Source organism: Suricata suricatta, chromosome 2 (genome assembly GCF_006229205.1).
Source record: "Suricata suricatta isolate VVHF042 chromosome 2, meerkat_22Aug2017_6uvM2_HiC, whole genome shotgun sequence".
Lineage (NCBI taxonomy): Eukaryota > Metazoa > Chordata > Mammalia > Carnivora > Herpestidae > Suricata > Suricata suricatta.
This window is the reverse complement of record NC_043701.1, coordinates 6,413,659-6,436,555: the sequence shown is the minus strand read 5'-3', so window position 1 is coordinate 6,436,555 and position 22,897 is coordinate 6,413,659. Positions and strand designations below refer to the sequence as shown.

Sequence of the window (22,897 nt, the reverse complement as noted above, 5' to 3'; positions counted from 1 at the left end):
GGCCTGCTGAGAGCCCACGTCCTCGCTTTTCTTGAGCTCACAAGGAGCAAGAGCACGCATGCAGAAGGGTGACCCCGAGGTTTCACCATGAAACCCAAGTGATGGCTCGATTCTCCTGGGAAGGGACCGTACTGTCCGTCATTTTACAAAACTTGCTCTGTTGGGGCTGAGATCTCCGGGCCACTGAGGCCTCCAGTGTGACGGGAGAACCATCAGGGCCACCCGGAAATTCTACCTTGGCCCCAGCGTTGTGACCTTGCGCAACTGATCTGACCTTCCCTGCCTACAGAAGGAAGGGAGCTGGAGAGAGATGAACTCTAGGTCCCCTGGGGTCCTCATCTGACCTAGTCTTTGCCTGTCAATACCTTCTGCCCAGGCCAGAGACCGATTCTTACAAATCCCGAGGCACGACGCCCGAGGCCACGTGTGGGGGTGTCACACCTGTCCGCCCATCACTGTCAAACGACCTCTCTGAAGGACACTCCACCTCTCCCAGAGGCAGGGGCCTACCTGTGGGCCTCAGGGGGGCCACTCCCGGCGCCGGGACCCCTCCCACTGACCTGCGCAGTTTCTCTGCTGCACCAGCATCTGCTTGAGCTCGCTGAACTCGCCAGAGCCTTCGGTGGACTCTTCCAGTGTATTGTCCTGTTCCTGCATGTCCAGGTCTGGCTGCTCTGCGCACGGGTCCCCCAGCTCCGAGTCCTGAAAGCCGTGCTCCTCCACCTGCCCCATCAGTGGCTCTGGCGTCTCCAAACTTTCTGAGCCCTCGTCATTGGTCTGCACCTCGATCTTGATCACGATCCCGTCGTGGGCTGAGAGGGCGGGGGACAAAAGAACCCAGAACACGGTCAGTGCACCTCCAAGGTTTCTGCAGCCTAGATTTTTACATTTCAAAAACTCTTATTTTTGAGACTGTGAGGAAATACAATGCTGCGTTGAGTGAGTAGACAGAAATTTCTGGACGGTTTCTAGCCTTGAACATCATCAATATGAACAGTTAAAACAGATGCGGAGTTTGTGTTCCACGGCCCCTACAGTTTTTAAAACAGTGTTGCTGGGGTTTAAAAAGAGATCTTAATTCCCGTTCTCGGGTCAGGCCAGGCCAAAGTGGACAGTTTCTCTCCCTTACAGTCAAGTTGGATAACGAACAGGCTAACCAGCTCCTCACCCTGCACACCTTTCCAGGCCACGCCCCCGGGGGCCGGCGCAGACAGGCCGGACACCCCCGGGTCCCCTCCTGGCCCACAGGTAACAAGCACGTGGAGCTCTTGGGTTTGTTTTCAGTTAAACAGCATCTGATTACACATATTGTCTTTTTAAAAAACCTGCCGGTAGGTCTGCAGGTGATTTCAAATGTCCACACACACACACACACACACACACACACACACACACACACACACACACACGGGTGTCACTGTGCATAAGTGGGATCTCGCACAGACTCTCTCAGCGCATGAGGTTTTCTCTTCTCATTCGCCTTCCCCTTCCTCTCACTACCCCTCTTCCCGCTATGGCCTCCCCGGGCCACCCCTTTGGCTAACCTAGTATTTTTCTCTGTGCTTCTGTGGTTATTTATTGCAACATGTTTATGCGTACCTGTTTTTATTTTCTGGCTGTCGTTGGTTAAAAAATAAAAAGAAAATTGCCGTCTACCTCCCGTGCCTCTCAGAGTCTGTAGGAATTCCCGCGCAATTTCTGCGGAGCTACCGCACTCCTCCTAAACGCTGCGCGCATGTTCAACCCGTCCCTTCCTGAAGAAACGTTCATTTAAAAAATTTTTTTAATGTTTAATGTGATTTTTGATACAGAAAGACAGAGAGCAAGCAGGGAAGGGGCAGGGAGAGAGGGAGACACAGAATCCGAAACAGGCTCCAGGCTCTGAGCTGTCAGCACACAGCTGAACGTGGGGGCTCGAACCCACAAACTGCGAGATTGTGACCTGAGCTGAAGTTGGACACTCAACCGACTGAGCCACCCAGACGCCCTCAGGAACATTCGTTTTGTTTTGTTTTGTTTTGTTCCTGGTCTTTCAGTGTGATGAACTGCGCTGCAATCACATGTTGATTTACATGGCCGGCTATAAAATAGAGGTTTTATTTCCATGAGAACCCCAGGAGCAGGGGCTGCCGAGTCAAAGGTGTCGTTATTTTTGATCTGCTAGATGTCACTGGGCTCCTTTTGAACCAGGAGGCGACAGTCTACCAGGCCTGCGTGAGAACATCCTCTTCCCCACACCCCTGCCAGAGAGAGACTTCACGCTCCTTTACGTGTTCCCCACTCAGAGGGGTGTCAATTGACAACTTACTGATACTTTAATCCCGCTTTCGGGGAATCTGAATATCCTTTTACTTATTGGCCTTTTCTGGTTGAATCTGCGTGAATTGTGTTCTGTTTTTGTCAACTGGTCAGAGTCCTGTGTTTCCTGTGAAGATAACCCGTTTTCCCGTCACAGCATTTCAGACACTCCCAAACGTGCCATCTCCTGTCAGACCTTCACGTTCACACATGGTCACACATGTCCCTCTTTCTTCTATGGCTTCCGGGTTTTCTGTCTTAGCTGAGAGGGTCTCCTCCACTCCTGGATGGTTCATCTAGTCTCCTGGATTTTATTTCAAGGTTATGATGGTTTTATTTAGGTCTTTTGCTCTGTCTGAAATTTACTTTTATTTTTGTGTAGAGTGTGAGGTAGGGATTCAGTTTTACTTTCTTCGCTATGGAGAGAGTGGTATCAGCAGAAACTCCTCACGGTTGAAAATCACTTTTTAATTAAGGACACTGTAAATGTATAATGCCTAAACACATTCATCATCCATTCAGCGCATATTTACTGAGCACCAACTACGTGCGATGGGGTGTTCTAACGGCTCGGGAAGCCTCAGTGAGCGCGACAGAGCTGTTCCGCACCCTCCCACGTACCTCAGCAAATAAACATAATTAATAAGTTACATGGTATGTGAGAAGGTGGCAAGTGTTGTGGGAAGAGAAAAGAAACCAGCAAACTCGCAAACAAAGCCAACAGTCCCTGGCCCTGTGAAGCCCCTGGCCGTCACCCACGGGCACTGGTGATCCCTGAGCCAAAAGCCGGGAAAACAGGGCGGCCAAGTGTGCCCGCTGGCGTCTGAAGCCGTGGGACCCAGAGCTGGGTTCTTTCTGGTGCCCCGCAACCCTTTAATCCTCCTCCGAGCAGCTGCCCCGTCTCCTGCCAGCCGTGGGGAGTAGCGGACTACAGAGCAGCTCCGATGGTCCCGACGCCTTGGCCACAGCCTGGCACATGGAAGTGCCTACCGCCCCACACAACCAAGTCCCTAGACTTTCCTCCTACTCTCCGTCTCACGCACGCTCATAATCCCGCTTGTCCTGTTCCAGTTCAGTCATCTTGCTTCCTCTCCTCTTCTCTCCCACCTGGGGGGTGGGGACAGCGGCTCCTCTTCTCTGTCCCTTGACCCTGCTGGTTTCCAGTGTTCCCCGGCCACCGTGCTCCACCAGCAGGGCACGCTTCTCTCTGCGATCCTGGGGTCTGCGCTGGGGTCACAGGCTCGACCAGGGCTCCGGCACCAGGAACGGCTCTTCCCCTGACCTCACACACTCCTGGAAACATTTTACCTGCCTTCCTCCCTACAGTCGTCTTTAAAACCTAGTCATCTAGGTGCTCCTTTGCACTATTTTTCTTTGAATAAACATATAAAATGGTTCAGTAACTCCAAAAGATGTCATTTTTGGAGTACTGTAAATATTGATGTCTTAAAATAAACTCTTGTGTCACTTTTGAATGTCGCCAGGGGGATCTGAGAACTGCAGCAATTTTAAACCCACCATTATTCACTTAAAAAATACACGCACAAGTTCTTCTTTGAAAGTCCAAGTTTTTATATCATTCCTTTTCCCCTTGAATTTCTATTTCCACTCCCATGTTGCCCACAGAATTTTATCCTCATAGAACATATCTTTATGCTTGGAAGCCTTTTACTGGCCTCCTTGTCTACCACTCTGCCACAAAAATGAGTACGTAAATGGAAAGATTAATTTTGTTTTCCTTTCTAATAACCACAGGGCTCTCCACCTGTTGTTTTCTCGGCTTAAGTCATCCTTCGTTATTATTACTGTAGAATGATACACCGTGGCTATTCAAGATAGGAAAAAAACGTAATAGAAACGTCTCTTAGAAACATGGGAGTATTTTTTTTTTTTACCAATTAGTTTGTTTATCTGAGAATGAATGTTCTTATTACTGGACTGTGACACAGTTCAGAATCAAATCAATTCCTCGTTTTCATTTCCATAACTACAACCATTGGGAAGGCTCATTTGCATAGATACAGGGGTGGGCTGGCAGGAATCAGCACCTGACTCTTTGAGTTTGTTCTGAATTACAATGCTATGAAAGCACATGGCTAACACATGTCAACACGGTTTCTGGTGACCTATTAGCTGACAACTTAATTCGGTTCTCCTTCAATTCTGCTGAAAGCAAAGTCCTGCAGATGATCGAACTTGCCCAGGGCGATGCACCTGCGGTCATGCACCCCTACATTTTGGAGTGTCTCTGTGACCCACGGGGCTTTTTATACTTCCGAGAAGTGCTCCCTCATAACGTGGGGATGGGGGACGGAATTCGAGACCTCATTCTGCCACACCTCCTACCATGCTCTCAGCTGAATGTAACTGTACTTCCTATGGCGTTTCTTTCTTTTTCCCTCAAAACGTGCCATATTTATACATTTTCATGCCTCCCTTCCATTTGTCAGACAGTAGGGGAGCCAGCTGTCTCCACCAGAAGGGCTTCCCCATCCCAAACAACTTTTCAGGAAGTATTGACAACCAAATTGCATTTATAGGAAGTAATTTGTGGGGCGCCTGGGCAGCTCAGTCCATTAAGCGTCTGACTTCGGCTCAGGTCTTGGTCTTGCGATTCCTGAGTTGGAGGAACCCTGCGTCAGGGTCTAGGCTGACAGTTCGGAGCCTGGAGCCTGCCTCGGATTCTGTGTCTCCCTCTCTCTCTGCCCTCCCCTGCTCACACTCTGTCTCCCTCTCTATCTGCCCTCCCCTGCTCACACTCTGTCTCTCTCAAAAATAAACACTGTAAGCAGTAATTTGTTCTCCCATTAAAAAAAAAATAAAGACACATACGTTGTAGGAGTACAGTTTATGACCAGTGGTAGAATTGCAAACCAGTAAGGAAAACTTTTAAATGGACGGAGTGAGGACAGCTCACTTGCCGACAAGAAAACAATCTTCACATCAAAGTAAGTCACCGATAAAACAAGACTTTAGACCCGATGACATCATACTAGTATTAGAAGAAAGCATAACTTCTTTCTTTTTCTTTTTTATACATCTGAGCGGAGGAACGGGCCACCCCCGCCCCCTGGGACTCAGAGCCTCCTCCTGGAGGCCCCTGGACCCGCCACACCAAACGTGTGTGCCCAACATGTATCCACTCTCATGTTTAGCTGTAAATTTTTTTAAATGTTTTTTATTTATTTTTGAGAGAGACACAGCATGAGCAGGGGAGGGTCAGGGAGAGAGGAAGACACAGAATCTGAAGCAGACTCCAGGCTCTGAGCTAGCTGTCAGCACAGAGCCCGATGCGGGGCTCGAACCCACAAACAGTGAGATCATGACCTGAGCCGAAGCTGGGAGCTCAACCGACTGAGCCACCCAGGCGCCCTGCTGTAAATTTTTGAAAGAATTTCTCTAGTTTTGCCTTGGCATTGTTTGGTGACGAGGGACATATTTAATCTGTGCTTGGTTTGTGATCTCTGTGATTCCACTTCTTCCCGAGAGCCCCGCATGATGCGGGGAGAACTCTCCTACCAACTGTTTCCAAACGTACAGCGTGTTGACGAGCACCGCAGATAATAGTCGGTGAAGCTGATATGATGTTCTATTTGCAGACGCTTAATTAAAATCCTTCGCTATTATTTATATTCTGCAATTTTCTTTTTGTTTTCCGGAGCAAAAAATATTTTAATTCGGATTTCAAATAGTTTTAGAGGCTTTTGAAAAGCTCAGAAGGCCAAGACCTGTGACCATGTTTACTGAATAAAGGGGCTGAGTGTTTCTATACTTAATGTGAAATCCAGACGCCATAACTGGTAGATGTGAATACCCAGAAACTTAAAACTGATAAATCTGAACACACAACAATGTAAAACAGCCATACCACACCTACACACTCACACCCACACACAAATACTATTTACCAAGGTACACCATATAATCAGAAACATATTCACATACATAATAAGACCGAATACCCTTAACATTTAAAAAGCTTTCACAAATCAATAAAAAAATGAGTAATCCCAAAAAACAATAAGCAGGAGATAATTCATAAGATAGGACATCCTGGTGATCAATAAAGGTATGAAAACAGGCTCAACACTGCTCTTACGGAAGTAAATGAAAGCATCAAATTATCATCTTTTCTACCCATCACTCTGGGCAAGTAATAAAAAGATAAGTAATACCTATAATTGACTTCAGTGTGGGGAAAACAGGTAGTCCCATGGTCGTGTATAAACTGAAGGTGTATAAATTGGCACAACTGTTTTGAGGGACTTTTTTTAATGTTTATTTTTGAAGAGAGACAGAGACAGAGTGCCAGTGGGGAAGGGACAGAGAGAGAGGGAGACACAGAATCCAAAGCAGGCTCCAGGCTCTGAGCTGTCAGCACAGAGCCCACCTCAGGGCTTGAACCCTCTAACCATGAGATCATGACCTGAGCTGAAGTTGGACACTCAACCGACTGGGCCACCCGGGCGCCCCAGTTTTGAAGGACATTTTTAAGTATGTATCAAAATTTTAAATGGGTCTACTCTTCGATCCAGAAAGTCTACTTCTAAATAACTTTCTGACATGTGCATAAGATTTATGAAATCAATACAAAGAATACTATAGTCTGCTATTAAAGATAGCTTTGGATGTTCTTACATGTAAAGATGTCAAAGAGATGTAACTGAAAAAAGCGAGTTCCCAAACAACACACTGCTATATTGTCTTTCTTCTACAATGAGAATGTATTTACATAAGGAAAGCCGTGTGTATCTGTGTTATATGCACATAAATTATGCACATGTCTTGAGAGAGAGAATTATGTGGGGCTTTGACTTTCTCTGCATTTGTTCTTCCTGAATTGTGCTGACAACACTTCAGAGTTTTACTGCAAAGTTAAAAGCCAGTGTCGCCACGTTAACCTTCTCTACCAGCTCAAAGCCAAGCGCTGGAGGTCGACACCGGCTTTCCAACCTTCTCATGGCTGCACTTCCTGTTAGACTTTGGAAGTTCTGGGCACATTACTTTTATAAATCTTAGGGGCCTCTGGCTGGGTGGCTCAGTCAGGTAAGGTGAGGTTAAGATCAGACCATGATCTCACTCACACTTTGTGGGTTCGGGCCCCCATCGGGCTCTGTGCTGACAGCTCGGAGCCTGGAGCCTGCTCTGAATCTCCCTCTCTCCGCCCCTCCCCTGCTCATGCTTGGTCTCTGTCTCTCAAAAATAAACAAAAGGTTAAAAAAAAAATCTTAAACAACTCCAGCTGATTCCTTTGTCATTCCCCTTCCTAACGCTGAGGAACAGACTTATATTGCTACTCCTTGAGTTTTCAATTTAAACATCGCCTACTGCCTTCCAAGAGCTGGACATGAAGACCACCTCTCCCCATCCAGGCAGATCTCTTCCAAATCCCTTATCCTTCCAATTTAGGTTGCAATTCTGGCTGGATTAGTATCGGGTGTTTACATGATTAGATGACATAAATGTGACGCAAAACTGAATGTGCAGTACACCAGTTACTTGTCTATGTGAACGTCTTTGCTTTCCCTGCAGTTGCTCATTTGTGTTTTCTTGGCTTGGCTTACTGTCTTTCATGAAGTCGGCTCCAAACTCCTCAACCCCTTCTGTAATTCGCTCCTAAAAACCTTCAGACATACTGGGTATTTCTTAATTTCATCTACTTGAAGAAACACTTTCTAGGACCTTCTGACGTGCTCCAGTCTGGACTGGTTGCCTCCAGGTGCATGGCTGTCTTCTTGGGACCCCCCTTTGGCAGCACCCCAGGGACTCCCCGCGCCTCACTCGCTCCTGGTGGAGCTCCTGACGCCTCTTTCTCGGCTTACCTCCTCATTTCAGCAAAGCGCCTCCCCCACTTTGAGAGACGGTGCACGAGAGACCTTGAAAATATCTCGATTTCATTTTTCACATTTAATTAGAAGAGTCTGGCTGATATAAAACTCTGGAATGGTTGGAAAAGATTTCCCCGTTTTAAAATTTAACAAATTTTGAAGGTGTTGCTCCGCTGTCTTCTCCCAATGTCAGTGAAACGCCTCATGCCATTCTAATTCTTGTTCCTTTGTATGGACCATTTCTTTCTCTCTGGACACTTGTAGGATTGTTTTGGCCTCAGTTGCGCTGAAACTTCTTGCTGAAGGATGTAAGGCCCGGCTCTATTTTCATCCATTGTTCTGGATGGTTGGTGGGCTCTTTTGATCTAGAAAACTGTCTTTTAGCGTTGGAAAATTTTCCTCGAATTATTTCAGGGCAAATTCCTTCCTTCTTTTTTCTTGATATTCCTATTATCTGGATGTTGGAATGCCCATCCCCTTTTCTTCGCTCACTATCTTCTCCTTCTTTTTTAAAAAATTTTATAAAGTGTTTATTTTTGAAAGAGACAGAGTGCGAGCAGGGGTGGGGCATGTAGAGAGATGCACAGAATCCGAAGCAGGTTCCAGGCTCTGAGCTGTCAGCACAGAGCACAACTCGGGGCTTGAACTCACGAACTGTGAGATCATGACTTAAGCCGAAGTCGGATACTTAACCAACTGAGCCATCCAGGTGCCCCTCACTATTTCCTTTTTTCTCTTTCTGTTCTATTTTCTGGGACATGCGCTCAACTTTATCTTCTAACACTGCTACCGAGTTTTTATTTTTTATCACTTTTAAATTCCAAGAGTTCCTTTCTTTTTCTTTCTTTCGTTTTTTTGCATTATGCTTTTGTGTCATAAATAATTCACTTCTTTCATCTCCTTACGGAATGTGAAATACATATATGTTACATATATTTTGTATTTATAAGTATATACGTATGTATTTAAACATAGCTTTTTACATCTCTCTGCATGGTCTCTTGTTTCTTTGAAATGTATTTTTTCTGCTTTCTTTTCCTTTGGTCTCTGTATATTAGAGGCTTTTCCCAAATGTCTGGGGTTCTTGGTTGTCTATTTACATTTAAAAGTAGCATGCTCAAAAGAGATTTAGTTTGGTGCATTTGGGTAGGGCTTGCTAGTGATGGGTTTCCCAACAGGATGACTTTGCTGAGTCATTTCACTGGGAAATACCTTGGGCGGGTCCCAAAGGTGTCCAGGCAAGACAGTGCCCTGGGGCTTTCGTCCTGGAGGTCAGCGTCACTTGGGAGGAAGGCTGGAGGTCCCAATATCTGTAGGTCAAGTTTCAAAAATCCCTTGTTCTCGGCGTGGCGCCCACCCTCCACTGTGCCTGGAGCCCACGTTCAGACATCCTCTTGTTCGTCTTCCCCAGGGAGTAAGCTTTGGTTGTGTATCAAGGTTGGGAGAGGCAGACGCCCGCTGTAGGGAGTGGAGGGGATGTGGTAGGGTCTAAACGCCTCTTTAAAAGACCTCTGACCTTGGGGCGCCCTGGTGGCTCAGTCAGTTGAGTGTCAGACTTCACCTCAGGTCACAATCTCACGGTTCGTGAGTTTGGACCTGAATCAGAATATCAGTGGGAGCCTGCTTCAGAGGCTCTGTCCACCCCCATCTCTGCCCCTTCCTCGTTCGTTCGTGCTTTCTCTCTCTCTCTCTCTTCCGTTTTTAACCCCACTTTTGCCCCCATTTCCAAAGATACCTAGAGTCTCTTTGCTACTGCAAACTCCCGAGTCTTGGGTAGGGATGGGGGTGGAGTGCAAATCCAGTTTCTTTTCTGCTTTCCCCAATACCAATTTTGGATTTAGCTTTCTAAATCAGTAATCACCCAGCCATCTGCTTTCAGACTTCCAAGATTTGGTTGCTTTGTCTCCTGGTCCACTCTTTTAAAAAGTCCCTTCACTCTTGCTTTGGAAGGATTCTGGGAGGTAGGAGTAAACACATGTTCAACCTGCCATCTTTAACTCGAAGACTTTCTTCATGCATTGTTTTTGTGAAAAATTATTTTTACCGACTAAGCGGTAATATATACTTACATCAGATCATTCTACAAAGCATACAATAAACAGGGAAAAAAATTGAAAGGAAATGTAATGAAATAGCATTTCTTTATTCAACCCCCCTCCCCATCCTCTGTTTACATCATGGACTTCTCGTTACATTTACATTTCCCATTTCTGCATCATCAACTTTCCCCATCACCTGGACCGCGGCCATCGGCACCCCACACTGGCGTTAGCGAACCCCAGCTTAAGCAGACGAGGTCTGCCCCCTGCCCCACCGAGCCACTGCCCTGTATTTTCACTCCCCACTCACAGCTACACCTGAACTTGAACAACAGACGATGGGTGCTGCCTCCCTCGCCTCCCGCCCTCCCCTCCATCCACCCCGATGGGCCTCTACCCATCACACGGCCAACGCCTCTCCTGCCGAGGTCCCTGGCGCGCCCCGCCTGCAGATCTGGTGGACACGGCAGTTTCTGCCTCCTTAAGCCGCGCGCAGAATCCAACATGGTTGCCCACGCTCCCTCCTTCTGGAAACGCTCTCCTCTTGAACTACCCAACCATGCGCCATCCACATCTCACACGCTCTACGGACTGAGCCAGCCACCTGCTGGGCCCCAACCCTCTTCATGTCTTGCTACCTTTCGGACCACGCCTTCTGTTTCCTGCGGATCCGCTGCCTCCTTTTCCAAATCTTACAATAGTGGTTCTCAGCCCTGGCTGTGCATGAGAATCATCTTGGAAGGGCTGTAAAGAATATTAACGCTGAGGCCCCACCCAGACCGATGTATTCTAAATTGCCAAATCTGCTCTGCAAGTCAGGGCTCCCTGGGGCATGGCCTCCGCTTTCTCCTCTCCCTCTCCAGACGAGGCCCATGCCACCAGCACCCAGCTGTCTGTCTCTAGCTCACATCTGTTTTTAAATCTTTCTTCAGCTGCTTCTTCAACACCAACACTGTCCCCTCGAGCCCCCGCGGGGATCTCGAACCCGACATGTTCTTGTCATATGTCCAGGTCCACACCTTCTGGTGTCCCCGTCTAGTGTCTCACTGCAGTCACAGGTGGGGGGATGGGGGGAGACTCTCCTGCGGTCAACACTCGCCACTTCCAAGTCCCTCCAAGTCTCTACTCTTAAAACCGATCCCGCGAACACCTGCTTCTCTCCTGGCTTCGCCACGGTCACCCGCCTGGACTTCAAATTCTCCACCTGGTCTCTTGGCTTCCGGACTCCTCCCTTCCAGGGATGCTCCTCGGAGCAGCTGGTTCACCTACTTGCTCTTTAAGTTCCCACTAAACATTCCACTTCCTCAGAGAGGCCTTTCCTGCCCTCCCATTTCAGCGGGGTCTCCCGGGCCGCGTCTCAGGCGCCTGGACGCCTGCTTCCACAGCTCTCCCACTGATCCTTAGCGTAATTTTATAGGTGGCGGGTGGGCGGGTTAGTTATTGCTATAAGCCTCTTGACGTATACAAACTGATGAACTAAGTAATAAACACACAAACGAAACCTACAGTATAAGAACTTCACTTAGGATCTTAGTGGCTGTGTAAGGGTGTATTGTAATGAGGGGCGCCTGGGCGGCTCAGGTCACGATCTCGCAGTACATGTGTTCGAGCCCCGCGTCGGGCCCTGTGCTGACGGCTCATAGCCTGGAGCCTGCTTCAGATTCTGTGTCTCCATCTCTGCCCCTCCCCCGCTGGTACTCTGTCTCTCTCTCTCTCTAAGAAAAATGTTAAAAAAATATATACATCATAGTGTAACACGGCCTTGGTGCACCCTAACCCATTGTTTGGATCCTCTCCCACGCTACAGACTCTCAGAGAGGAAAGGAAATTCTTAGGTCAAGTATATGTACTTTTTAAATATTTAAAATGTATTTAAAGACTAAAAAAAGTATCAAACTGCTTCTTAAAAAGAGGGAGACGTTGGATTTCAGCCATGCCTTCTGGTCTGTTTTACTCTCTGCTCACCTGTTAGGTGCAAACGGTACCGGCCTCTCCAGGCCTCTGTCGCCGCCCCGCAGAGGGCCACGAATGGGAGCCTGTGCTCGGAGTCTTTGGAGAGCAGGGTCGATGCCTGAATCATGTTTGGATCTCCTTGCCCTTAGGGATCCAAACCATAAATAACAGTTTACTGAGTACATTTACTAAGCCAGTTCATAAAATTGTCATGTTCAGTGCATTTGCCACTATGAAAATTCTCAATGTTCTAGGATTTTCCTCGTTGGTATCACGCCAGAGCTGGTTCTGCGGCCACCTTTCTGAGGGAGAAGACACACGAGCAGGCAGGTCACCACTAGCTTGTCTGGGGCTCGGATACCCGCAGATTCGCAGGTCGGTTCCGCTGTCCAGGGGGCGGGGCCTCTGGTGTCGCACCGAGGTTCGAGTTCACGGCCAGCCCTGCGTGCCTGCGGTTCCCACATCCTCCCCGTCCTCCCCGAGGGGGCCGGTGACGGGCCAGGGGAACAAAGGGCACATTCCAGCCACACAGGGCAGCCGCTGCGAGGCGGCCCCTTCCCATGGAAGTTCGGGCGCGGACAAGCGTGTGCTGGGCTGCGGTGATTTGCTTCGATTCTGGCCCTGCCATCTGTGAACGAGTCGACAGGGGAGGGGGCCGTCGTCCTGGTGCTTCTAAGAAGATGCTAGAGGAGCAGCACATGGACCGCAACACCCTCCAGGGACACAGAGCGGACCTTGGGGTATTTACCGTAACCCGCCGTCCCCGACTCTCCTTCTCGGCCTCCCAGGCCTTCTTATTTCTTCTGCGTCAGATGTCTCTTCTTCCCACTTGACCCTCGTTTTTGGCGGTGGCCACGCAAGCCTTCTGGGCACACTGACTTTCTTCCCAACAAAGGACACTCTGCCACATGCCATACTTTGTCCCAAGTCCCATTCTCACCTACTCTTAAATCATCTTTTTTGTCTGCCAGAAGGAGTCCAGGTGAGCCTCTACTCTCCGCCTAAGTCTCTAGGAAGCGAGGACACAGGATTCCTCTGAAAGATGCCGGCACCCACTTTCCACAGGCCTCTGTGTCTCCTGTCAGCTGCTGTCACTTTCAGCCCGCAGGCCGGACGTGGCTCCGCCTGTTTCCGGGCCTCCTGCTGGAAGCCGGCCGGCAGGTGACAGGCCCCAGAATCAGAGACATCACTTCATAGCCAAGCCCGGGCTGCAGGCTCCCACCAGTTCTCCTGCGAGACTGTCGTCCTTTTCCGAAAGACACAATTGCCAATGTCGTATGACTGCGAAGGACAGGGACAGGCTCCCGCCGCGGACCTTCAGGGTGGAGCAGAGGGGCCCAGAGGCGCTTCCAAAGCAGGAGCTCCGGAAACAGACTCTGTGCCACGATGATACCAGCAGGGCAGGCACGTGGGCCGCGGCGGGGGCGGGACAAGACCCCGCGCAGAATGACAACGGCTGGTGGTCGCTGGGCCGCTGGTGCACGCCAGTCCCCGCTCCAGGCCCGAGGCGTGCAGGCGGGGAAACCAGCTTCCGCAAGGCTGAGTCCCTGACATCAAGCCGCGGGTGAGCAGCGAGGCCGGGGTCAAGGGCAGGCGCCGGACGCCGGGGTCTGTGCTGGGGAACCGTGGCCGGTCCTGCTCGGCACCTTTCTGCTGCTCCCATCAAATGTCCCATCTAAAAATTTTTTTTAAATCTTTATTTACTTTTGAAAGAGAGCCAGAGAGACAGAGAGAGAGCAGCAGAAAGAGAGGGAGACACAGAATCTCAAGCAGGCTCCAGGCTCTGAGCTGTCAGCACAGAGCCCAATGCGGGGCTTGAACTCATGAACTGCGAGATCATGACCTGAGCCGAAGCCGGACGGACAGTGAACTGACTGCACCACCCAGGTGCCCCTCAAACTGTCCCATCTAGACATTGTCCTGCACATTGTACGACATCCCCGGGAAAGTCTGTCTGTCCCTAGCCTTCCACTGACCGGCTGCAGGACCCAGGGAGTGGCCCTTCTCTGGGGGGGGTCTCCTGGACGCACCATCACTAGCGTCCCGACAAGTGGCCCCTTTTCTTTCAGTTCTGGTTTTGTTTGCCGCAAAGAGTGAGGTGACACTCCCCTGAGACAAGGTCAAAAACTCCCTAAGACAATGAACCCAATGGCATTTTTCTTGGGTGGCCACCTGGGGCCCCTGGGGATGGCGGCCCCCAGCGGGCCCCAGGACTTGCAGGCCTCCTTCCGGCGCTCAGCTCGCTGACGCAGCCCTCCGGGTCTACGGCGCACCAAGACACCCCCCCGCTGGGCTTCCTGCGCGCTGACGGATGGCGAGGGCAGAGCTGTGGGCGCCCGGCGGCCACTCACCAGCACTGGGGTCTGCGGGCGTCTCGCCTTCCTCGGAGTCCTCCTGCTCCTGCATGGGCGGCCTCTCCCCGCGCTCCATCTGCGACATGAGGTCTGGTTTGGAGATTGCATAGTCTGGGCAGGAGGAAGGAAAAGAGACACCAAATGTGGTGAGCTGTCAGCTGGGTGACTGGGACCCTGGCAGTGGCCACCCTACCAACGGCGACGTTGGAAAGACACGAACCAAGTTCCCAGCCCTTCTCCTGAGGGGTCCGTGTGCGTGTGGGCCTGCATGCGTGCGTGCGTGTGTGTACATGTGTGCGTGCCTGCATGTGTGCGTGTACATGCATGTGCGGGCCTGCATGCGTGCATGTGCGTGCAGGCCTGCACGCCTGTGCGTTAACCACGGCCTCCCATGAGGGAGCCGCAGCGGGCGCGCCCTGTCCGCAGGTGGAAACCGGCCCTCTGTCATCTGTGGTCCCACTACTGCCAATGCCTGCTCAGATTTTTCACGACAAAGACACGACAGATTTGAAATCTCGTTGAGTGAAAAACTAATCCTGATAAAATCTAGAAGCCATCAGACTAGACACTAATAGTGTCTCTCACATAAAAAAAGTTTAAAGCTCTTTGGAAATAATGTTCCGAGAGGAAGAAATGTGGGGAAGCGCACGCGCACGCATGCACGTGTTTGTCACACGGAAGGCTTCTGTGAGAGTCAACATCCGTCACTATATATAAAGAGCCTCTACAATCAGCTGAAAAGAAAAAAGCAAACTTGAGGACATAATTCACAGAAGAAATGCAAATGGCCAGTACACACAGGAAAAGATGCACAAGTTCACTCATCATCAAAGACAGACACATTCAAATAATGAAGTGTCATTTTCCACCCGTCAGAAAAGACAAGTCTTTAAAACAGAAGGACGTCGGTTCAGGCCAGGGCACGAGAGACGGCGCTGTCACCCTCCGTGGTGGGAACACACACAGCCTTCTGGAGGAAGCGGCCGTGATACTGTAAATGCGCACCCTCCTCATTCGGCAAACTTCTAGAATCTGTCCTATGGACCCTCCTCACTCGGCAAACTTCTCCTAGAATCTGTCCTATGGAAACACTCATGGGCGCGCACATAAGTACACAGAGACGTTGAGATTCTGTGTCTCCCTCTCTTTGATCACAGCGCTCCGTGAGGGCACGGCCGGCCCGCTGCTCATCGACAGCAGAAAGGTCAGATGCCCAGTGGTTCATCCGGATGCTGCCCTGTCTCTCTGAGCTGACATGGAAATCTATCTACGGCCTACCGGTCGGTAAAATAAGTGAACAATCCCATTCGTGCAAACCACAGACTGCATGTGCACGAGTACCTGCTTTGTGTGTGTGTGTGTGTGTGTGTGTGTACATGCACGTGTATACAACACTTGCTAAAGGGTCCGTGTGGTTTCCTCTTCTTCTGGGAAGAAGTACTTGGGGGGCGGGGGACTGCTCCTTATTACATAAATCTAAATTGCTGAATTTTCACAAGTATGTATATACTTTATTAAAAAAAACCTTTTTAATGTTTTTATTTATTACTGAGACAGAGAGAAACAGAGCATGAACAAGGGAGAGGCAGAGAGAGAGAGGGAGACACAGAATCTGAGCTGTCAGCACAGAGCCCGATATGGGCCTTGAACCCAGAACTGTGATCATGACCTGAGCCAAAATCGGACGCTTAACCGACTGAGCCACCCAGGCGCCCCTGTATATACTTTAAAAAGAAGAGAAAAAAGTGAATTAAAAAGAAAAAAAGTCCTATCAGGGAGGTATGTGTGTCTAAAATTACCAGTTCTAGCAAGAGTCAAAGTTTCCATGCAATGGCATACGTAATGTTTTTCTAACTTTTTATGTCATCTCTCTGTGCCCTGGCCTTGAACCGTCCCCAAAGAGTTTCCCGTTGCAGAGAAAAGGATTCCTGTCAGACGAAAGGGTTTTCTTCCTTAAATACTCTTACTAATGAAAACAGCAAGAATCCACAAACTTTGGGGTGATAGAGTTCTCGGTGAAATTGTGACTTTTTGGTAGGGAGCTAGCACGAGCATTAGACTGCTGGGTCACAGCCCTGTCTCCGCACAGTGGAGACCAGAACCCAGGGGACATGAGCCCTCCATCAAGGACAGCATTCAGTGAGCGAGTGTCCTGGCTCCCCCACGGGAGAGGCGGAGGGTTAAATAATGTGCGTCTCAGTAAAGCGCCTTGCTGGACAAGTTCGTTATGTATGCGTATACATGTATGTGTACACACACACATACATACACAAATACACACGCACAAACCCAGAGACCATGGGGAAAACTACATAAAGGTGAGACCCTGACGTCAGTCTTCTCTCCGCTTGCCCCAGGATTCCTGGTTTTTGTTTACAGGGAATCCTGCAGCACAGAACTCCCAACATCCCCGAACCTCAGGCCAGTGTCAAGAAGGCCCCCTGTGCCCCCCTGAGTGGGGCTTCTCCTTACCCATAGACACCAGAGACTCGTAGTTGCCCCTCATCACGTTCTTGTAGAGCTCCTTCTGCCACTCCGACAGGTTCCCCCACTCCTGCTCTGAGAAATGGACGGCGACATCATCGAAGGTGACAGGGACCTGAAAGCACACAAACTCAGCTTGGACCGACCGGAAGGCAGGTGCGGGCCCTTCGCTGCCAAATCCCAAGGCGGCGAATGGCTCCCATCCCCATGGCCCTGGCTCAGACACCTCTTCTTAGGCCTGGAGTGGGAAAGGCCCAAAGGCCTCTGTTGGGTATTCACCACGGATCTCTCTAGAAACCTGGCTTGACTTCAGCCACTGTCCGTGGCCCCACTGAGTAAGGGCCATGTTTTGTCGGGGCGTTTTCTGTCTAGAAGGATAATCCTTCCTGCCCTGAAAGCACAGTCTGCAGACTAGCATCAATGGCACCGGGGAAACTGCTAGAAATGCAGATCCGCTCTAGACCCACTAAATCAGATTCTGCGTGTAGTAAGATCCCCAGGGGATTCAAGTGCACGAGGACATTTGAGAAGTGCTGGCCTACAGAATACAGTCCAAGTCTCTTCCCTCCATACGGCTGTGGACAACACGCCAAAGAACAGAATGAAAACCAGTCCACGTTCAAGTTCCTCTAGGATCTTCTGAGAAATAATATTAAAACCTAACTACTCTCTAGTTCTTTAGGATGCCTCTTGAAATCACATTTTTCCTGGCATCAACATAAGTTATAAGTCAGCTGATAAAAAGGTCGAGCAGGATGGAGGCCCGGAACATTCCACCAAGTCCTCCATCCGCTTCAGCGGTGAACCACGAGTTCACACCTGTTGGGAATGGAACACCCTTCCAAATTGATGATCCCTGATCACTAGGACGTTCTCGGTTCTCTTCACCTAGGGCTTTATCAACGGGACAAATCGTCTGATTTTGGCCTGTCTTGTGCTTAGTACAGAAATGTTAACTAGGTATCACTGTGTCTGTTTCCTTTACTTAACCATCTGTTTTTAAAAAGCTTTTTTTAAGGTTTATTTTTGAGAGAGAGAGACAGAGCATGAGTAGGGGAGGAACAGACAGAGAGGGAGACACAGAATCGGAAGCAGGCTCTGGGCTCCGAGCTGTCAGCACAGAGCCCAATGCAGGGCTCAAACGCATGAACCGTGAGATCAGGACCTGAGCCGAAGTTGGATATGTAACTGAATGAGCCACCCAGGCGCCCCACTAACCATCTCTTTTTCCTTCTTTTATATGAAGTTCCCAAAGCATGTCCCAACTCAGACTCTCCTTGGGAAGCCCCCGTTGGGATAGCTTTTACCTTGGGGACTTCTCCGTTGCTGCCCGGCGGCAGCCGCAGGATCCAGAAGTTTCGGTTTTTCAGCAGGTTCTCCATGTTCTCCAGCCGCCTCTGCAGCAGCCCGTACTCCTGCAGCAGGGTCCCCAGCACGACCCACTTGCTCTCCAGATGGTTCGCAAACTCCACGGCCGTCTTCTCACAGTCAGCCAGCTTCTTCTCAGCCGTCCCCGTCCGCCCCTCGAGGGTCAGGAGCCGCATGGCCTGGGCCTCCAGTTTCCGCTCCACCGCCTGGACGGCAGCCCACACGGCCAAGCGCGTGATCTCCGCTGTCGGGAGCGGTGTGTCCTTCTGGGCGGCAGAAGAGATCTGGAAGGGGGTGTCTTTTTGGGACACTGGGCTCTGCAGCAGGGGGTCCATGTCAGCCTCAGGAACTGTGGGGGACAGGGTCAGGGGGTCTTTCTCAGGAACTTCAGGCGAGTGGAGCAGGGCTTCTTGGTGCGGGGTGGAGTGGGACAGAAGTGAAATTTCTTGTTCAGCAGCAGCTGGGGGTAGATACTGGGTCTCTTCTTGGGAAGTCGGGCGACCCTGGAGAGGAGTCTCTTGCTCAGAAGCGGCAGGGTACAGGAGTGAGGGTCCCTTCTGGGGACCGTGCGGCATTCGGCCAGAGGTCTCTAGCTTGGGGGTCTGGGCCAAGGAGCCTTGTCGGAGAGTGGGGGGAGACGGAGAAGGAGTTTCTTTAGGGGGAAGAACACGGGACTGGAAGAGAGCTTCTCGGGGGGGTCCAGCAGGGGCCTGACGTGGGGTCTCTTCTTGCAGAACGCTGGAGAAGGACCGAGGTGAGGAGTGTTGGGTCTCCATGTCCAGCGGCTGGACCTGTGGTCAAGGAGAGAAAAGGCAGGATTGAAGGCCACAGTCTCCAGCCTGCAAAATAAATGCCAAAGATAGGCACCCACGTAAAAAGGGTTTCAGGTTTACTGGCAATCAAGTGAATGTTCCATGGACGCGATTCTCTTCTTGAGAACCTACACGGATTCAGACATCAAGTACAAAAGGACACCTAATGACAAAGAGAGGGTAGCCAGGCCGCCTTCTGCGTTTGGCAGCATCTCTTTCTTCACAACAGACGCCTCACAGGATCACCCATGACCAGCAGAATATGAGACGGTCGCTGGCCCCGGCTTTCGGTCCTGTCCACCCGGACTGCTGCCTGGTAACTGGACCTCTCTGTTCGCAGGGTCCTCACACATAAAACAAAGCCCACCTCACTGAGTCTGAGCACTGAGCATTAAATAAAATAAAACCTCGAAAAACGACGGAGTTTTGTCAGTGCCCGCACTATTCCTACCTCAAGACTCCCAGCAAGGTGGGCGGAGACAGAGGCGGGGCCAGTGCTGTGCAGGGGCTTACCCGGAAGATGAATGCGGCCATCTGGGCCCACTGCTTCTTACGGGAATTATCAGGTAGTCACACCTCTCTTATTCTTTCCCTCACTTACTCCACTCGTGACGACATGCAGTTACCTTTGTCCCAGACTCTTGCATAAAAGCTGAGGTGTTGACTAAGCAATAACATTTCTCAAAGGATTTATGCAGTATAGGTTTGACTTTGGGACATGTTGTACGGACCCCGCCCCTCCTGGAGAGGCTGAATGGGCTTCTGGGCGGTCCAGGCTATAAGCAAAGCAGTAAGAGAGACCCCGAGCCAGGCCAGCGGATGGCAAGTCAGCCACTTGTACGGGAGCCAAAGTCCCCAGGGGTGGGGGTGGGGGCACAGATGGTCCACGGTGGGAGGTGAACTCTGGGGGTCTGGGTTCCTCCCTGTGGTTTGTGAGGTGGGAACTGAGGAGCAAAGGCCTGGAGAGACTGGAAATGGGGCCGAAGTCAGCCAGGTCTGGGCCTCGCCTCAAGGCCGGTGGGGACTAGAACCAAAAGAAAGATTGATTCCTTTTGAGAGTTTCTTGATTCACTCTCTCCCTGCTCCCCACCTTGCTACATTCATGTTGAGAGAATTCCTGTGTTACCAGGGAGGTGAAGCCAAGGCCTTCTGAGTGACCAGCTCTGTATTTACTTATTTAGACAATCAATAGCTTTACTGGAGCTGAATAGAATTTCTTCTCTAACATGTTTATCCATTTCCTCATAATCATCCCTCAGCGAATCTGCTGAATGGCTCATCACTGTGTCATGTACAAGTGGGCTTTAACACAACCGAAATGCCCTCTTTGTTTGAAAAGGAGTATATCCCTGGTGTCCAGTCTGACGTATAGTACATGCTCAATAAATGTCTGTTGAATGACTGAACGGTATATATGATTGAGTCACAAGAGAAAAAATGGTCATCTGTCAGAGTCGAGAGCTATTTACATCTCCTACCGCTGTCTTTCCCTTTACTTGCTCGTTCATTCACTCACGAGAACCTCAACTGAGACGGCACCACGCGCGCAAGCCAAGAACTGAAAACACAAGGCCTGTTCAGGCGACATGTTTCTGAGGTGGAATGATCTAAGAGCTCTGCAGCTAACCACACGTGAGAGCTTATTAGTCAGATAACAGTGAACAATTACTCAGCATTTATTGTGTGCCGTGAACTGGGTTAGGCATTTTAAAGGGTTTTCTCATGTAATCCCCAGGAAACCCTATGAAACAGGGACTCCGTGAACCATTACCCACACTTAGCATCCGAAGATGCTGAGGCCTGGAGGGGCCAGGAGGGATCAATCGTCCTGCCTGAGGTCACACAGCGGGTGGGCTGCAGAACTTGGGCTTTCAGCCTTGGTCCCCATAGGTTGCCCCTAGGCCAGAGCAGTCAGCGGAGACCTGGCGTCTCAGTAAGGGTTCTGAATCCTCTCCACCTCTAACATCAAGCACCTTGGAAACCTACCAAAGACCTGGGGGAAGTTCTATGTTAGGGAAGACCCTGCCCATAAAGACCAAGCCACTTAGAGCAGGGGTCAGGGGCCCCTCTGAAACCCTAATGAAAGTTCTGGATTCTCCCCCACGAACACTCCGGCACACAGACAAAAGTCTAAACACTTTCAAGGAGGGCGTGACAGATCCCCAGACCTGAAGACTCATCAGCCACTAAGCCACCTCTCAGCTCCTCACAGGCGAAGGCAGACAGAGGCCAGGCCTCCGGGACAGGAGCCTCAGACCCACGGAAAAGTAAGGAGCATAATGCAACACAATAAGCACATCGTGGCCCTGTCCGGGGAGGGGGATTAGGGTATTTGTCTACAACGAATAGAAGGGGAAAATCGCCAGGGGCCAAGTCAGTCTCCCTGAGTGATACAGGCGGTTAACCAAAAGCAGGACAAAAAGCCCCATCCAGTAGAGTACAGAGGCCGGCAGAGGAAGGCATCCTTCCCAACTAGACTCATCCGAGCTCAAAGGAAACTACCATTTCTTTGCTCGCTATTATTAGACTGGCTCTTTCCATTGCCAGATTTGGAGGATGTTGAGGGATGAAGGGGCCACAGGAGGGCACCCCCTCCTCTACCCCCAGATGAAAGCCCCTAGTTATCATGTGCTCCGTACCAATAAACCTGTGGCTTGATTTTACCCTAAGCATGAAGAAATGGCCAAGGAGAGGGATGGAGCTGTAAATATAATATCTAAGATGAAAAAGCTTGCCTTCTCCAACGATGGGGGACAGGGAGGGACAATTCTGGACTTTATGTACACAGGATTTAACTCACTCTCCCTGCCTCGTGTATCCCAAGCAGATGGGGTCTCCAGGATTCATGAAATTAGCAGAATAATATAGAACCATTCCCATCGATTTATTAAAAAAAAAAAAGAAGGCTGTGCCAGTGTCTTGTACGACCCAGTGTGGTTCACTCCGAATTATATACTATTCAGGGACCCTGGAGACCCAAGCCCAGAGGTGGGCATTTTTAAATCTCCATTTTATTTTATTTTTCCAAGAGATGATGATTATTTTTATTGAACCGGGAGGCTCTCTAGGAAGCATTTATTCCGACCCCTTCCGGTACACACCAGGAAACTGAGGCTCAGAGGCGCTGACTCTCATGCAGCAATCCTGCTCCCCAGCACAGCCCCTGCATCTCAAAGAGCAGGTCTGCGGGCAGATTTTCGGCCCGAGTTTTAAGAACGGCCCATTAAACAGGAACATCGGCCACCAAACCCCCAGGTGCTCGCTCCCCAGACCCCATCCGTCTGGACACCCAGAATTTGGCAGGGGGCCCTCCGGACCTAGGGGCTGGAGGCCCAGGCGCCGGAGCCAGAGGGTCACCTGCTACCCACGACGCAACCGCTCGCCCGGCCTCGCACCCTGCCGTCCCCTCCCCCCCTCTCGCCCCCCCCCCCCGACGGGCCGCGTCCACCGCGAGCCGGGCCAGGCCCCTAACCCAGGACAGGCCGCCGCCGGGGCCGTCCTCCTCCCCGTCCAGGCCCGCCGTCCGGGAGGCCGGCATTTCTGGGGACGCGGGCACCGGGCCACGGATGACTCGCTACGTGACCTTGGGGCAGGCCGGCCGGGTCGCCGCCAGGTGTCTGTGCCTCAGTGTCTCCGCTCTGCGAAATGGGGAGAGCCGCGTCAGCGCCGCGCTCCGGCCGCGGGAGGCTCGGCGGGGGCGAGCTCTGCGGAAAACGTGCGGCGGCAACCCCGACGGACGCTGCGCCGGCTCCGCAGGGAGC

General features: G+C 50.7%; 1 protein-coding gene across 1 annotated transcript in view; it reads right to left on the bottom strand.

Annotated features, from left to right (window-relative positions):
• ZNF777 (zinc finger protein 777) overlaps positions 1-22,897 on the bottom strand; it is a 37,015-nt gene that overhangs the window by 13,903 nt on the left and 215 nt on the right. Inside the window, exons 2-5 of the mRNA XM_029954512.1 lie at positions 18,264-19,115; positions 16,945-17,071; positions 14,470-14,583; positions 561-812 (exon numbers count right to left, since the gene is read on the bottom strand). Coding sequence (XP_029810372.1) covers positions 561-812; positions 14,470-14,583; positions 16,945-17,071; positions 18,264-19,100 — 1,330 coding nt within the window. The 5' untranslated portion in view covers positions 19,101-19,115. The remainder of the gene's footprint in view (positions 1-560; positions 813-14,469; positions 14,584-16,944; positions 17,072-18,263; positions 19,116-22,897) is intronic.